The sequence below is a fragment of the Dendropsophus ebraccatus genome, chromosome 6, assembly GCF_027789765.1.
Source record: "Dendropsophus ebraccatus isolate aDenEbr1 chromosome 6, aDenEbr1.pat, whole genome shotgun sequence".
NCBI lineage: Eukaryota > Metazoa > Chordata > Amphibia > Anura > Hylidae > Dendropsophus > Dendropsophus ebraccatus.
This window is the reverse complement of record NC_091459.1, coordinates 84,560,372-84,573,058: the sequence shown is the minus strand read 5'-3', so window position 1 is coordinate 84,573,058 and position 12,687 is coordinate 84,560,372. Positions and strand designations below refer to the sequence as shown.

Sequence of the window (12,687 nt, the reverse complement as noted above, 5' to 3'; positions counted from 1 at the left end):
TAGAGGTATATAATCTGTTGGAAAGATTTATCAAAGGGTGTAAAATATACACCGGTGTATACTGCTCACAGCAACCAATCACAGCTCAGCTTTTAGCTCTGGTAAAATGAAAGCTGAGCTGTGATTGGTTGCTGTGGACAGTTTACATCAGGTGTATATTTTACAGTACAGTAAATCCTTTTCAATGCAAATGTGGCAAACGTTAACTTACCACTTAACATGTTACACTTCGTAAAACTGCCAGATGTAAACTTGACATTTTCAGTCGGATGTGATCTGTTCATTCATTCATTGTCGGTTGACAGTTTCCTGCTTCAATGTATGTGGGTAAAGGTCAAGTAAAGTTTGCTACATGTGTATATCTTTTTGTTGTACTTGCAGATGGTTGACAGCCCTATGCCTCTTATGTGCAGCTGTGTGGTAAATGGGAAGAATATATTTGTTCCTCATCCTACCAGCCAGTTGTCCATAAATGACTTTCTATAAATCAATTCAATATTTAAAAATATGCAAATCTGGAATGCAACCCTAGAAGTCTCCTTCACTCAGTTAATTAAGGAAAATTCTCACAACCTATTTTCTGGTTGGTGTCAGGTGTCCTGCCAGTACTGCCCGCCATACTTAGTTATATATGTCTGATCTTCTAATAGTCAAAGAAGACTGTACAGTATGTTAAATACCAAGGTATCCTCCTTCTTTTCCTTATGACCCGTGAGTGTCACTGTTTCATCACATATCAGTTTCCACCTATGACTTTGTTGTACAGTTAAGCCACTTTTAGGGTGCCTTCACACGTACCGTATCACTGCATATTTATCGCTGCGAGTTTCTCGCACATTAATCCACAGTGATACTGATTGCTATAAAGCCAATGTATGTGGATTCTCGCTGCGTTTTTGGTGCGATTTTTACATGCGAGTTTTGATTTTCACATGCTTTTCACAGGAGAGTTTAACACCACAAAAAACGCAGCTACTTTCGTGCGAGTTTCATGCGATAAATAGGCAGCAATACGGTATGTGTGAAGGCACCCTAAACATTACTTTTAGGCGACAGAACCACCAAATTGTCATGTCTATGGAGGCTGCTAGACAGTGCCATTGTGGGAAACAGTAAAGCAACATATTGGATACTTACATGTCATATATAGTTTGTATCTCCAGAGACAAGCAGCGACAGCTATATACATCTGCCTCTCAATGCATGTTAAAGGGGTTGTAACATGAGTCATTTCAAGTTCAAAGAGGACCTTAATGGCTGTTAAGTAATTTGCATTGCTTCTAGAATAAAATGTACTTCTTTTGCTTTTTTATGTGAATTATTTTTCCCCCATAACATGGTAAACCCTTTGGGGACAGGGTTAGAGGCGTCAGAGCTGTGGCACATTGCATGCATTGCATGATTAAGGAGTTTTACAACTATAAATATCAAGATATTGTAATAACACTAAGACCCATTACAAAACCAAACCTGTCTGTACTGGTTGTGTGTATGAGAAGATGATGATGCATGACCTGGATACAGAGAAAGCACCCGACCTTAATTCTTTAGTCCAGGGATGGGGAACCTTGGCTCTCCAGCTGATGCAAAACTTTAACTGTTTTTATATTCCCTGCATCCCACTTTCTTTCCATAGTCTTCCAGTAGGCAGCTTTCATTGTTATAGTGGTCATGCTAATGTTTGCTTTTAATATGTGCTGTTCCAGGTTCCTGACTTCAAGGATCAGTTTCACTCCATTGATAATATGATGGCAAACATGAGGAACAGAATGATAGACATGCACAGGCAGTTTGTAAGTGTTTTCCTTTTTTTAGCTATACAATGAATGTGTCGGTAGAATACTGTGTGATGATGCTTCAATATACTCAATTATAATTCCAATGAAGCCAGATGCCATAGCTGATATTTCTTGATTGTCTCTGCCTCCATTGCTTTGTTATCCCTACCTCGACATTAGATGTAGTGATCCAGTAACCCCATGATGACGTCGGTAATGGCATTATTGTTGTTACCGGCATCTTCTTGTCATTGATTGTTCATAAAATGAGTTGTGGGAAGTGGTAAGCTGACAATTGTAGTGCACACAGCTGTCACTGTATATGATGTGTCAGCCGCAGCTAATGTTTGGGCTGTTGCTGGGAGTAGGCTTCTCTAAGCAGAGAGAGCATCTAGGCTAATCCACATTGAGGAGCCTCCCATAGATTACAGAATATTAGGCAATGTCGCTCATCATCTCATTTGTGTGCACATCCAGTCTGGAAAAATACCAAAACAAGTAAGAACCAACATACTACCATTCACATTAGCATCTATGATTATTTCTCGCTATATGTGGTGACCCCCGGATGATGTTGTAGCGGTGGGACGGCTGGTCACTTGCTAGGTGGAAGTGTGATGCCACTACTTGTGGTGGATGGCCGATATACAGACTGATCTTTAGGGTTTTGTCACGTGGCGCCAGTGCCTGGGGGGCACACAGGTGTGATGGCACGCCTGCTTTTTGAGTGTAAGGCCGGTTGTACCCTCCTCCCCTGTGGTCCGTGTCCTGTCGGGTTGCTGCAGGATCCCTTGGGATTATGTCACAGTGGTGTAGTAACCCTCCCGAATAGTGGGAGGAACCGCCACCCACAGATAGGGGAAATGTCTTAAGGTTGCGGTGTAGTGCTGTGCAGGTGGTAGCCAGTAATCACAGACCCAGAAATAACGTTGACTTGCTTTACTCTTTGTAAATGTGCAGCAGGTAACACAACGAATCTTCAGGTACACTTGATATAGTTACAATAAATACATCGACTTATAAATAAATCGACTTTCTAGTAACTTTGCTCCACCCGGATCAGTTCCTAGCTCTTTGGCTTTTCTGCTGAGACTGTCCTGCACTGTACTGACTCCTATTCCTCGGCGTGGGTTGAGGTTATCAGTAGGCTAGTCCTCTCCTGAAGGGCTTAACAGTGCATCACACAACTTGTGTGGTGCTTCGAGAAAGAGGTTTGTGTGAGCTGTCTGTTCTGCATCCTAGCCATGTGGGGGACTGACTATATTTAACTTGCAGTGGGGACCTAGCAGAGGGCCAGGGCCCAGGTAGAACCACTGAGAATAGCTATCTGAGCTGCGTCCTTTCTCCTCCAAAGGTCAGCTAAGACTCCTCCTCACCCAAAGGACTAACTTCCTAACCAGTGTGTGTGCTGCGTTGTGGTTGGGTGGAAAGAGGGAAATAGGGAGACGAGATAGAAAAGAGAGAATAGAGCAGAAGAGAGGTGAAATCCTACTGGACAACAGAATCTGGTACATATATAAACAATAACGCTTTAGTTTACTTCAGCTGAGCAGCTTCTAGACCTTAGTTTCACACTACAGCTATAGCAAAATCACAGACAAGTACAGACTTTTACGAGGGGTGTAAAGAAAAGCAACACCCACAGTGGGACACTACACCATAAATTGCAGTTTAAAGAATAAACTACAAAAATAAATGAAGTTTTATCAATCTCCTAGGAACCATCCCCCCTCCATCTGGTGCCAATATGGCTGCTTCTTTTTCTGTATTATAAGTGAGGTAGGCAAAGGCTGAGCACTTTAATTATTCAGCCCCAACACAAGATAGTGGGAACCAGGAGATGGAATCCATTTTCTCTCCTTGATTTCTGCAAAAGTTGTAGAACTGTGCTCATAGTCTGCAGATCAGCCTTATGTGTTATTGGCTGTATCCCGTTAGAACAGGAACAGAGGTGCCCTTGGTGGATCTGGCACATTCATTCATTTGAATTGCCAATCTGCAATGATTCATTTTTGCTTGCGGTGGGAAATGTGGCCTCTTTTTTTTTTTCTTTTAATTCAGGCTTAGTCCTATTTTAATACTCAAATAGAAACATTAAAAGGGTCGTCCAACATTTAGAAACAGGGATCGTTTTATCCAAAACCAGCACCACACCTGTCCACATGTATTGTATGTATATGGCATTGCAACTCATTCATTACAACAAAGCTGCAGTGCCAGGCACAGTACAGGTATGGCGCTGTTCTCTCCTGGAAATCCCTTTAACCTTATCCATCAATTATCTTGTTGAGGCTTCAATCTCTGAATAAGCTTGATGCATAATTAGCATTTACGGCCTATTCTTAGAAGAAGTCCTGTGAGGTGAACTTAAAATAAAGCCAGCAGGGGCTGTTATAGAGGAAGCAACTTTCATATCATATTGATGTCTGGGGTTTCTGTTACTAAATTACGGCAGTCCAGGTCATATGGGGTATATGTGATCCTGTTATGATACACTGTCCACCCCTGCACAATGGCTGCCAAGAAGATGTTCTCCGTGCCCTGACAGAATCTTCATTCACTGTTCCTCTTGGCGATTAATAGAAGCTTTTCAAGCCTTTTGGAATTCTCTTCATATGCCAGGCTAAGATCTGTTTAGTCTTTCCAAGAAAATGCCGTCTTTATACCTACACTTGATTAAATAAATCATTTTATATCTCAAAGTTCTTCTATATATAACCCTTCCCTTCACATACGCTCTATTGTAACCGTCTACCATGTTTGGTCAGGATGGAGGGCTCCACAGACTTGCTTATGTGCACAGTGTATCAGCCAAGTCTATATATGAGGGATTCATACTTTAATGTAGTAATATTATCTCCCCTCTAATGCTGCATCTCCAGTGTTAAAAAAAAATTCTGATCTTCACTCGCACATGAGACACTCTAGCCCTGGGATCATAGTGCTATAATCATGCTACCCACTCACAGGTTCACAGTCACTTTTCTAAAAACATAGCACACGGGTTACAGCAGAGTTTCTGTATATTGGCCTGCACCTTATTCTTTGACAAAAAAAGAACTACTTGCTGGCAGCCTTTTAATGTTTTCTGTGCTATAGAGACATGAAGTGTTAATGCCTTTTTTCTATACTAATTTTCTATTTTCTATTTTTTTTTTTTTTTTTTTTAAATATCTTTTTATTAGAGCTCAGACAAGCAGTTTACAAAAACCATCTAAGCGTCGCAGCGCTCAATTTTAGTTTTGTAGTTGGTCAATAGCATAGAATCTTACAATCGCCATTCCAATGTAAACGGCGGTTTAGAGCCGGCAGGCATCTGCTCTCTTTTTAGTAGAGATGCCCCGGAAAGATTATAATGAAAAACAAAACTCAACAAGTTAACAGGCCGATACTATAGTCGTCATAGCGTCAATCATATCAGCTCCAAAGAGAAAAGAAAGAAGAAGAAAAGAAGAAAAAAAAAAAAAAAAAAAAAAAAAGAGAAGGGGGGGGGGGGGGGGGGGGGGGGGGGGGGGGGGGGGGGTAGGGGGAATGAAAAGGGGAGAGGAAGAAGGTACAGGGAAGGATAGGGAGGACAACACAGAAGTACTCATTCTCCAACCCATCAGAGCCAATCTCCCCCGAACACAGTGACACCACCAGACGGCCAAGCTAACTGGCCGGAGCCTCCGCCACTATTGCACGTCTCGAGGGCAGTTTAAGCTTCCCCAGGGTACCACTAATATCCGCCTTCAGATACCAAGTAGAGAATCTGTACGGGTAAACAAACGAATAGATTTGCTGCTGTGAGAAATGGGTCAATATGAAAGTCTTCCATTTGTGAAAGAATTTTTTGGCGTGCTTGTCGGTATTACGTTCTGCCTCTAACCTATCTGATGCCAGAAAAAGTTTCAGGTCGTCGACAAGCATTGGCACCGTAGGTGCCTCCGGCTTCAACCATTCCCGCAGTAAAACACGTTTGGCGATCAGTAGGACAACATGAACTAGTGCTGGCACCGATTGTAGACCACAGGCTTCCACCACAGCGGAGTCAATACACTGGAAAATTAGGACGGTCGGGTCAAGGGGAAGTTTAAGTTTCCAGTGAGAGGAAATGTAAGTCACCACCTCTCGCCAGAAAATCTGCGTACATGAACAGGACCACATGCTGTGCCAAAAGTCCGTGGCCGGAACGTTACACTTAGGACAACTCAGGATCCTGTCAGGATATAGAGGATTAGCTGGTAAGTTAAAGCCGAAGTAGGCATGGTGCATTACTTTAAAGAAGGTCTCCCGCCATATTTCGCTGACCACATGTTTCCTAACTTTGTTCCACCCCTCCAGAATTTTATCCCCAGGGTTCTCCACCCCTAGTCTGTCCGTCCATTTATTAAAGATGTCATGTTTGCGGACAGTCAAAAAACTATCATTAAGCGCCCTATAGGTGTCCGAGAGAGTCACCCGCCGTGGGGTAGCCCCCAAGAAAGTCTCAAAAACGTTGGAGGTAAGCTCATTCTTCAGGTTAGCTAGTCGTTTTTTGCAAAAAGAAGTCACCTGATGTATGGCCAGAAAATGACGGTCATCCAGGCCAAACTTGTCTTTAAGCTCAGACGCTGTAAGCCACCTTTTCTCCCCGTCATGCATCAGATGACTAGCCGTGAAAATGCCCTTTTCCTTCCATACTCTGAAGACAGCATTGTCCTGCCCCTGTGGGAACTCAGGATGGTTCCAGAGCTGCATTCTTCTGGACAGCAAGAAGGGTAGGCCAAAGAGCTTACGTACCTCCCTCCATGCCAACACAGTGTCTCTAATGATAAGGGAATGCCGGAGTAGAGGCGGTAGGGAGGAGACCTTAGTATGTAAACAGGCTTGCAATGCCCACGGGGCCGCTAGCTCCGCTTCCAACTGCAATATGGTGTGGTAGCTGGTGTCATGGAACCAGTCCATGACATGTCGCAGTAGACATGCAAGATTGTATCCCCGTATGTTCGGGAAACCAATACCCCCATCAAATTTAGAGAGCATTAGTTTTTGGAGGGAAATACGCGGACGTTTACCTCCCCAGATATAGTGTGTAAACGCTGAGTTGAGTTTCTTAATATCTTTGTGTTTGAGAAGAACAGGGATAGTCTGTAGAGGGTAGAGTAATTTGGAGAAACTCAACATTTTTATCAAGTGACACCGCCCCAAAAAGGAGATGGGGAGGTGGAACCATCGTTTCAACTCATTGCAGATTTTGTCAAAGAGCGGTGGGTAATTGAGCTGATAAAGGGAATGGGGGTCCGCCCCTATCTTGATGCCCAAATAAGTAATCTGGCACTTTACACTTCCCGATAGACCCACAGAGGACCAGAAGCGAGCAGGCAATTTCCTCCCTAGCTCCAACACTTCGCTCTTCGAGGGGTTAATCTTATAACCAGAGAATGTGCCAAAATGAGAAATAGAGTCCAGAACTCCCTGCAGATGTAGCTGAGGTTTAGCTATGAACAACAAAGCATCATCTGCGAATAAAGCAAGTTTGGTAACGGAGTTCCCCACCCGGATACCCTCGTAGAGCGAAGATTGGAGGAGGTGTCTGGCAAGGGGTTCCAAGGCTATATTAAAAAGCAGCGGCGACAAGGGGCAGCCTTGTCGTGTCCCCCTGCACAAGGGGAAACTGGGCGATAGATGAGCTGGCAGTGCAATTCGTGCTTTTGGGCCACTATATAAGCCCCCCAGAAAGGTGCGGAAATCCCCAGTGATGCCGATATGATCTAGCACCATCCCCAGCCAGTCCCACCGTACATTATCAAATGCTTTTTCTGCATCTAGCCCCAATAAAATTGGAGTCTCTCCCGGCTGAGGATGGTGCCGTGTCCTATCAAGTATCGTCAGCACTTTTCTAATGTTATACACCGCAGATCTCCCTTTCACAAAGCCCACCTGAGCCTTAGTAATTAAATCAGGAAGTAAAGCACTGAGCCTGTCAGCCATGATCTTAGAGGGAATCTTTAGGTCAAGATTTATGAGAGAGATAGGTCGGTAGGATGAGGGCAGTAACGGGTCTTTACTAGGTTTTAAGAGAAGCTTGATATGAGCAGTGTTGGCATGGATGGGGGTAGAGCCCGTATGGAGAATATGATTAAAGGAGGACGTCAGCGAAGGGACTATCTCCTCTATGAGAGTCTTATAAAACTCCCCCGTATAACCGTCTGGACCCGGGGCCTTATTATTGGCCAGGGCCTTGATTGCTGACTGCACCTCTGCCTCTGAAAAATCTGCATTGAGGGCATCCCGCTGATCAGAGGTGATGGAAGGCAAAGTCACAGTATCAAGAAATTGTCGTCCCTCATCATAAACCACCTGGGGTGCCTTGTATAGATCAGTATAGTAATTTTCCAATATTTTCATGATTTTATCAGGATCATTCTGTATATGACCCGACGTGTCCCGCATCGCCGCGATAAACTGCGAGGGGTACTGCCCTTTTGCCAACCTCGCCAAGAGTCGGCCTGATTTATTACCAAAGCGAAAATACTCCGCCCTCAGTCTGTCGGCAGAAGCCTTTACCTTGCGTTCTGCCCACACATCAAAGGCAGACTTCGCTATTTTCCAGTCATCGCAGCGGGCCTGGGAAGGTGCGCTGAGATAGGCCGAGTAAGCCTCCCGGAGCTTAGCACTGGCCGATTTGAACTCCGCTAGGGTACGCTTTTTCATGACAGACATATATGCAATCAGACGCCCCCTCAGAACCGCCTTTGCAGTCTCCCAGTACAGGGGCGCATCGCTAGAGTGTGCAGAATTACTGGACAGAAACTCTGCCCACCAGCCTTTTAGAGCCACTACAAACTTTTCATCCCGAATCATGTAGCTTGGAAAGCGCCACACAAATTCTTGGTGCCGTCTGTAAGTACTGGGGACTACAAGGGAGATCGGAGAGTGATCAGAGATCACCAAATCATGTATCTCTGTCCCTTCTACTTTATCTACCATAGTACCAGAGACACACAAGTAGTCAATCCTCGACCATGCCTTATGGGCATGGGAGTAATGCGAAAATTCCCGATCCGCCGGGTGTAGCAGTCTCCACGGATCCTGAAGATCTAGGGCCTCTAAAAAGGGTTCCAGCACACGATCAGTGGAGCGAGCTACCCTCGGGGAACCAGTCGAGTGTTTCCTGTCTTCCCTCACATTTAGTACAGAGTTCAAGTCGCCCCCTACAATTTTATTGGCCACCGGATCAGCACAAATTACAGCTTGAATATTCCGGAAGAAGGACTTATTCTCCCCATTAGGGCCATAGAGGTTAAAGATACTGTAGTCAAGACCCTCCACCGTCACAGTTAGTTGTACCCACCTACCCTCCTCGTCGTGGGAGGTAGAGGTCACGGTACCACTAAAGTGTTTGCTAAGCAGAATGAGTACCCCTGCCTTACCATTTACCGCCGAAGATCCGTAGACTTTCCCCACCCACAATTTTCTCATACGCAGCATATCTTCGCCCGTCAGATGTGTCTCCTGTAACATAGCGATATCTGCACGTAGACGTCGCAAATGTCTCAATACCTGAATACGTTTATTAGGTGAACGGAGTCCCTTCACATTCCATGAAATTACTTTCATGGTTGATGACACTATGGACCAGAGACAAAAGATGATAAGATTAGACAATGAGTAGGAAGAGCTCTGGACTAGGACGAGCACTCAGCAAACAATGAAACACGACAAGGGAAAGGACAAAAGGAGGAGGGAGGGGGGAAAAGAGAAAGAAAAGGGGGGGAGGGGAAGGGATCAAAAAAATGAAAATAGGAAAATAAAGAAGGAGAAAGGAGTGGAGGAAGAAGAAACAAGCGAGAATATGCAAGCTTGAAAACAACCCCCAGTGCGCGTAGAGGGGTGAAGGATCACAAACTACGCCCTCAGCGCCAAGGTCTTGACCTCCTTTTTTCTAACATGGGAGGACCCATCGGCCCCCAACTACAATGCTAACTCAATACAGTATAACCCTCAGATACCCAGTCATACTATGGGCAATAAAACATAACATGAGATAACAGGTCAGTCCCAAATAAACCACCCAAAATGCTCTTTAGGGCGCCCCATGACCCCGTGTCCAGCTGACTGCCCGACAGCACGGAGAAATGCCGAAAGTCTCGATAAGGAGGAGAGCCCCCTCAGTGGAGACAGCTTCAGTAGGTATGCCTCCCCAAGCCCCCCCGGCAGCAACCCCTGAGGCAGTAAAGCACCCGATGGGGGAGCAAGCAACAATGTAGTTCCTCATTTTCTCTCATTCAGGTCGCGGTCACGAGGGGAACGGGCCCGTTGGTCTCGCACTCCAGAAGAGCTGGGACCACCACGATCATGCAAAGCCGGTCTGCGATCATCCGTAAGCCTCTCCGCGACTAGCAGCTCCGCCTCCTCCGGCGTCTGACACGTGACAGTGGAGCCATCATCAAGTTGTATCTTGAGTATCGCGGGGTACTGCAATTGAAATCGGATCTTGCGCCTGTAGAGGTCCGAGCATAATTTGCTAAAGGCGCGCCTGCGCCTGGCCACATCCGCCGAGTAGTCCTCGAATAGCAAAATCCTGCAGCCTCTTATGCGTATTTGTGTGTTTCGCCTACGGAATGCCCTCAACATCTCCTGCTTATCGTTATAATCCAGCAGTTTAAATATTACTTGGCGGGACCCTGGGTTCTCCCCCCGTGGGCTTCGGTTACCATCGCGCTGTATCACAGGACCGACCCGATGCGCCCGCTCCACTCTGCAGCAGTGCGTCAATCCCAGTGCTTCTGGGAGCTCCCTCTCACAAATATACTGTAGTTCCGAGGATTTGACTGAATCTGCCAGGCCCACAATGCGCAAGTTATTGCGGCGCGTGCGATTCTCGATGTCTTCGAGCTTCTGCCACAGGCGGACATTTTCATTGCGCAGTGCATTAACAGTGTCCTCCACTTTCCCTTGTGTCTCCACTACATTCCCCACTGTTTTCTCCACAGCCTCCACCTTGCTATTAGTGGCCATTATATCTGCCTGCATTTTTGTAAGTGCAGCCTGCAAGGCAGTCTCAACAGCCTGCCGTATGTCGGGCACGAGCTTGAGGGAGACCTCCGCGGCCAGTCTAGAATAGTCAGATGGTAGTGACTGGCATTGCTGCTCCAGCGACTCACCCCCAAACAGATCTCGCTGGGAAGAGATCTCCTCCGCCATGGCTCCAGGTCCCGGTGTAGGTACACGCTGTGGCAGGGATGGGGTCTGGGTCGGCCACACTGCAGGCCGCAGGTCTGCGTCGGTGTCCTGGGGTCGGGCTGTAGTGCTGCTGCGGAGGACGTAGCGATCCATACGGGACCCCCGGGAGATATAGGGCGCCGTGTCCTGCTAGTTTGCACCTCGAATTGCTGGTTCTGGCAGCTCAGTCGGTCGGGTGAGGGCCGATGGGCGCAGGAGAGCACCTATGCACGTCCTCCCATGTCAGCGCCGGAACCGGAAGTCTTCTATTTTTTTTTAAGTAATAATTATATTGATAACCTGTATTTGTTGGCTTTGTGTTGTTCTCTGTTAGCTTAGTACAGTGTTTGGCTATCTCTGGAAGCTTCATAGACAATGAATGGAGTGAAGGTGCACATGCATGACTTAGTGCTCCATTCCAGATATGCTGCTCATTTCTGAGATTATGGGGGGTCTTGGTCAGTCAGTTAATTTCTTTCTTCTTTTTTTTTAAACTGTAATCCTTTAAAGGGGTGATCCAGCTAAAATATTTCTCTTTCAAATCAACTAGTTTCAGGAAGTTATATAGATTTGTAATTTACTATTTAAAAATCTCAAGTCTTCCCATACTTATCAGCTGCTGTACGCCATGCAGAAGTGCTCTCTGCTGCCACCTCTGTCCGACAGTAGGTAAGGTTTTCTATGGGAATTTTCTACTGCTCTGGACAGTTCTTGTCCTGGCCAGAGATGTCAGCGGAGAGCACTGTGTCAGACTGAAAAGAATACACCACTTCCTGCAGGACAAATAGCAGCTGAAGTATGGGAACACTTGAGATGTTTAAATAGTAAGTAAAGTAATAAGTAAATTACTAGTCTATATAACTTCCTGAAACCAGTTTATTTGAAAGAAAAACTATTTTTGCTGGACAACCCCAATAAATGTCTACCTATTGCTATTACATACGTGTTATGGTGCCCCCTTGTATTTTTTATTCCTGTCTCAGAATATCAACCTAATCTGTCAAACTTTGGTGAAAGCATACGCTTAGCAGCTAATTCACACTTTCCATGGGTCAGCCCGCCTGCCATTTTCATTGCTGAACCTTGGATCCACTAGAACAGTGGTGTCAAACTTGTGGTCCTCCACTGTTTCAGAACTACCAGGGTTCTGAGGGTCTCAGGTCCTTTGTTAGGCAGTCAGACCCCGTTTCTGTCATACCTTGGTGTAGCTATTAGTCTTCTGTTTTTACCATTACTTATTATACATGTTTTATCTTGTTTCTGCAGGAAGGATTGTCAGACAGTCCTGACGTTCACTCCTTTAAGTCTTCCTCAGTAATGACGTATTCCAAGACTGGAGATGAACCACCTAAGATTTTCCATGCAACAAGTCAAACCCGTAAAGCCCCCGGTGGTGTGAGTATTAGGTTTTTTTTTTTTTTTTTACAGCTTTTACATCACTTTATTTTATAGCTGCTCCTTCCAAGAAACAATCTGCTTTATGAATTTAGGTCAATCCGCACAGCAGTATGTCTGTGAACTCTGAACTTAAGAGAATGTACAATGGCGCATACTCTGCTCCCTGCTCCTTTTAATAGATAGCACTGAATAACTCCAGCCAGTCACTTGCTGCTTTCGTGACTGATGTAACACGGACTTTTCACTGGTCCCTGTGCAGCTGCTGAACCTAATGCCACTGAGAAATATGAATTTGAGCGCATGTCCCCTTATAGAAGGTAGTAGA

At 45.5% G+C, this 12,687-nt stretch overlaps 1 protein-coding gene across 3 annotated transcripts in view; it reads left to right on the top strand.

Annotated features, from left to right (window-relative positions):
* The window catches only part of MLF1 (myeloid leukemia factor 1), a 52,922-nt gene that overhangs the window by 19,773 nt on the left and 20,462 nt on the right, over window positions 1-12,687 (top strand). For 2 of the 3 annotated variants that reach the window (XM_069975287.1, XM_069975288.1), the window contains 2 exons: window positions 1,707-1,793; window positions 12,231-12,359. In XM_069975287.1, coding sequence (XP_069831388.1) covers window positions 1,707-1,793; window positions 12,231-12,359 — 216 coding nt within the window. The remainder of the gene's footprint in view (window positions 1-1,706; window positions 1,794-12,230; window positions 12,360-12,687) is intronic. The other variant, XM_069975289.1, reaches the window with a different exon arrangement.